Here is a 5076-nt window from a genome sequence, read left to right as displayed (position 1 = left end):
CTAGAGGAAGACCAGGAATGCTTTGCTGAAAGGTACGATGTCTTGAAAAAAGACACTACTTAAAATGCAAAAGCACAAATCAAAATGGCACTAAAAGGTCATCCAAACAAACTATAAAAAGGTTCCCCATCGGAACACTACCTAAAAAGTAGTTGGATTATACCTAAAAATCCCGAGCAGTGAAGATAAACAAGTCGAAAGAAACCTGAAAACTCCCAACAAACTAAAAAGGACAATACCAGACTCGCACAAGAAGAAACTATTCAAGATCGACCAAAGTCAGGATGCTTGAGCACGACTTCCCCAAAGAGATCGAAGCTCTGAAAGCACGATCTCACAGAAAGGTCCAAACTCAAGCAGGGGCACTGTTCATACATCGGTTCGAGCTATAAAGAACCGAGTTAGCCGACCTCTTAGAAGGTTGGCTTATAACCGACCTCTTAGAAGGTTGGCCCATGACCGACCTCTTGGAAGGTTGGCCCATTACCGACCTCTTCTCAAAGAGCTCGGCCAAATCGCCATAAGAGTCCCAAGCTAGCCCAAATGAAGGGACACAACCTAAATCTAAAGGCGGCAAGGCATAAAGAAAGATAAGATGACTTCAGTCAAAGATAAGATAAGATAAGGTAACTATCTTATCTCCAGAAAGGTCATTCAACACTACTATAAATACACTGGAGCTCCCAGGTATAACTCATACTCTGATTCTACAAAAAACTTGCCTAAAGCACGTGCTAACTTAAGCATCGGAGTCTCTTGTAGCTACCACCACCCTCCGGTGACGAAGGATCAGTAGCACCACCAGATCCAACAAATCGGACATAAAAGCTCCAGCTGCCACCGCAGATCTCATCCGAGATCGACCTACAGTTTCAAGTAACCCTCGGAACAATGTCCAACAAGCCTCTCCAACATTTGATCCATGAATGGTAGAGGAAAATGGTCCTTCCTTATGGCTTCATTGAGCTTCCTATAATCTATGCACATGCGCTATCCAGTCACTATTCTTGTTGGTATCAACTTATTTCTTTCATTTGGCACTACTGTCATTCCTCCTTTCTTGGGGACTACTTGCACTAGGCTCACCCAAGGGCTGTCTAAGATTGGGTAAATTACCCTACTTGCCACAACTTCAACACTTCTTTTTGTACCACTTCCTTCATTGTTGGATTTAATCTTCTTTGTGGCTGTCTTGAGGGCTTGGCCTCTTCCTCAAGAAGGATTTATGCATGCACATTGAAGGGATAATCCCCTTTTAAATCTGAAAGTGTCCATCCTATGGCATGCTTGTGTTGTCTCAGCATATTGATAAGCTCCTCTTCTTACTCCTTACTCAAGCTTGAACTAATGATTACCGGATATGTGGCATTATCTCCCAAGTAGGCATACTTCAAGCTTGGAGGCAGTGTCTTCAACTCCAACTTTGGTGCTTCCACTTCCTTCTTACTTGCCTTGTCCAACATGATTGAGCCTTCTATGATTGCTTGTGGTAGTTCACCACATGTTGTTTGTTGGTCTTGCTCCATAACTTCTTCACATTGATCTTCTTCTAGGACTCCTTGAACTATCGTCTCCATTGTGCCCACCATCATGCATTCACCAATAGATTCCTTTGGGTAGCTCATTACTTTGAAGACATTGAATACCATCTTCTCTTCATGCAGTCTCAAGACTAACTCTCCCTTTTTTACATCAATTATAGCTCCAGCTATAGCTAGGAATGGTCTTCCTAGTATGATTGAGGTGTTAGCTTCTTCCTCCATATTAAGCACTACAAAATCCACTAGGAAGACGAACTCTCCCACTTTCACCAATAAGTCATCCACCACTCCATGAGGGAACTTAAATGTTCTATCAGCTAATTGAAGTTCCATCCTTGTTGGTTTGGCCTCTTCAATTCTCATTCTCTTCATCATGGCTAAAGAAATAAGGTTGATGCTAGCTCCCAGATCACACAATATTTTTTCAATGCTAATATCCCCTATGATGCAGGGGATTTGGAAGCTCCCAGGATCTTTCATCTTCTGGGGAAGTTTCTTTTGTATGATAGCACTACATTCCTCCATGAGCACCACAGTTTTCTTTTCTCCCCAGTTTCTTTTCTTTGTCATGAGCACCTTCTGAAAGATGGTATAGAATGGCATTTGCTCTAATGCCTCAACAAAAAGTATGTTGAGTTGAAGCTTCTTAAAGATCTCAAAGTACCTAGAAAACTGGCTGTCCTTCCCATCTTTTCTCAGCCCTTGTGGGTAGGGTGCTTTTGGTACATAGGGCTTCAAGACATGCTTTGGTGGATCTGGATCAGGTGTCTCTTCTTCCTTCTTGGTTTCTGAGTCATTTGCAGCTTCTTTTTCTTGCAAGTTGTGGTTTGAGGAGGTTTCCTCCACCACCTTTCCACTTCTTAGTGTGATGGCCTTGCATTCCTGTCTTGGGTTGGCCATGGTATCACTGGGAAATGTATGTGTAGGCATTGGTATCTATTTGAACAAGCTCCTTAGTTGTGATTCCAGTTTTGAAATTGCTGCCCCTTGGTTCCTTATGTTGGATCTAGCCTCCTCTTAGATTGCATCTATCTTTTTTCATCTTGCGATTGTCTCTCTGCAACAATGGTAATACTCCCTGCCAATTGTAACATAGCAGCCTACAATCTTGCAAAGTTGTTGCTATTATCACATGGTTGTGAGGCTGAGGGTGATACATCTTGAGAATGGTTGTTGTATGGTTGTTGGTTGGGGTGGTAGGGTGTATTATGTGAATTATGGTAAAGTCTATTGGTATTAGATTGATGGTTGGGGTTGTTGTATTGGTTAGAATGGTATGGTTTGTGGTCTTAGTTGTGGTTTTGTTGGTTTCTCCACTAAAAATTTGGGTGGTTTTTCCAACTTGCGTTGTATGTTTTAGCATTGGGGTCATATGGTGGTCTGAATGAATTGTTCACATAGTTGGCATGCTCCCACTCACATTCAACTTCTGGGGTTATCTTTTTCTTGCGTAGGTGCTTGAGCATGGATAGCTGAGACTTGATTCTTCTCCATCTGCTTGGTTAGAGCTGCTAGTTGAGTTGTGATCACCTTGTTTTGAACTAGCAGAGCATCCATAGGGTTGAGCTCTATTACTAGCCTTCTTGGGTGGGTTTCTATCATAGGCATAGAAGTATTCATTATTGGCCACAGTTTCTATGATGTCTATGGCCTCTTCAATTGTCTTCTTCTTGTTGAGAGATCCTTTTGAAGAGTGATCTAAAGCCTTCTTTGATTCTTGTGTCAATCCTTCATAGAAAATGTGCAGCTGTACCCATTAATTGAACATGTCCGGTAGGCATTTTCTTGTCAGCTCTTTGTATCTCTCCCAGGCTTCATAGAGAGTTTCCCCATCTTGTTGTCTAAAGGTTTGCACCTCAGCTCTCAATCTGTTAACTCTTTATGGAGAGTAGAATCTTGCCAAGAACTTGTTCACTACTTCTTCCCAAGTTGTCAAATTCTCCTTCGAAAATGATTCCAACCACTTAGTTGCTTTATCCCTAAGAGAGAAGGAAAATAATAGTAGCTTATAGGTATTCAGGTGGACACCATTAGCCTTCACTATATCACAGATCCTCAAGAATGTGGTTAGACGTTGGTTGGGATCTTCCTGTGCACTTCCTCCTAATGAGCATTTGTTTTGAACAAGGGTGATGAGTTGAGGCTTTAACTTAAAGTTGTTAGCATGAATGGTTAGTTTTAGAATGTTGCTTCCACAATTTCCTAGGTTTGGGTTGATGTAAGAGCCTAGAACTCTTCCCTCCTGCCCAACATGGTTACCAGCACCTTCCGCAACATGATTATGTATTTCCTCTTCCATAGTAACATCCAGATCTTCCTCTACTACTTCCTCTCCAACTATTCCTTTACCTCTTGCTTTCTTTCTTAGTCTAAGGAAGGTCCTCTCAGGTTCAAAATCGTATGAGGTTGTAGCTCCTCTTCTCCCTGTCATACACAGCACAAAACACAATCTAAAACAAAAGTTATCACCCTCTTTGGAAGAAGGGTGGGTAAATCAAAATTTAATTGATGCAAAGCATCAAACAGTTAGTATGCTTCTTGTTAGAATAAATATATATACAATGAACAGTTAAGAATTCAAATACTAAACGAAATGAATAAGTAAAGACTTAAAATAAGAGACTAACAAAGTAAAGAAAATTCTTAATCAAAATACTCATTAACTTAATCATTGTCAATTCAAAATCAATCCCTGGCAACGGCGCCATAAACTTGATGACCGAAATTCACTATATCACTATAATGAATCCGTTCTTGGCAAGCATACCAAATTGCTGTCAAGTAATAAATCACAATAGAGTAAGGTTGAATCCCATAGAGATTAATTGATTGAGCAATTTCAGTTACTGAGTGATTTAGTCAAGATAATCAAAGAGAATTATTGACTGCAGAATTCTAAATGATAGAACTGTAAATCACTTAAAGATAAAGAAAAGAAATAACGTGTAGAATTATAAAGAGCATGAAAGTAAATTGCAGAAACATAAATGACTGAGTAGTAAATGGGAATGGGTTGATAACAGAAATTAAAGAAAGTGATAAAAAATGGGAAAGATAAGAATATGGAAGATTCATTGGAGTTGGGAGATATTGCTCTCTTTGGATTAAATTCATATCATCTCATCTTCAATCATACAACTCATTAACCTCTTGGCAATCATGATTGATTCAACCTCAATTCCTTGGTGATTCAATCTCTCAAATCTTGATAATCTGCCAATTCCTTGGTCCCTGATTTTACCACACATCATCATAGATCCAAATATTTGTGCAGATTTTATGTCATCGTATCTAATCCCAAAACCCAGATCTACTCAATCTGAGAAGGGATTTCAAGCATGGTTTCATGTTTCTTTTTCCAAGGCTCCCATGAAACCCAAATTTGCATTCAACCTCTTTTCCAAGATGATTGAACACTAAGAATGAAGAACGAAATTCCTTATAGCAAATCAAAGAGAAGATGAAGAGAAGAAGAAATTCACTATCAATTAATCCATCTAGTACAATAGAGCTCCCTCTCCCAATGAGAGGGAAG

At 39.9% G+C, this 5076-nt stretch overlaps 1 protein-coding gene across 1 annotated transcript; it reads right to left on the bottom strand.

The window, feature by feature from the left end:
• Positions 1-1322: 1322 nt before the first annotated feature.
• Positions 1323-2441, bottom strand: LOC107470007 (uncharacterized). The gene is made up of 2 exons (XM_016089393.1): positions 2057-2441; positions 1323-1918 (listed from the first exon to the last, which is right to left on the bottom strand). Exons 1-2 carry the CDS (start codon positions 2439-2441, stop codon positions 1323-1325), a joined length of 981 nt encoding a protein of 326 aa, XP_015944879.1.
• Positions 2442-5076: the final 2635 nt, after the last annotated feature.

Source organism: Arachis duranensis, chromosome 10 (assembly GCF_000817695.3).
Source record: "Arachis duranensis cultivar V14167 chromosome 10, aradu.V14167.gnm2.J7QH, whole genome shotgun sequence".
In the NCBI taxonomy this organism is placed as follows: Eukaryota; Viridiplantae; Streptophyta; class Magnoliopsida; order Fabales; family Fabaceae; genus Arachis; species Arachis duranensis.
This window is presented reverse-complemented; position numbering and strand designations above follow the sequence as displayed.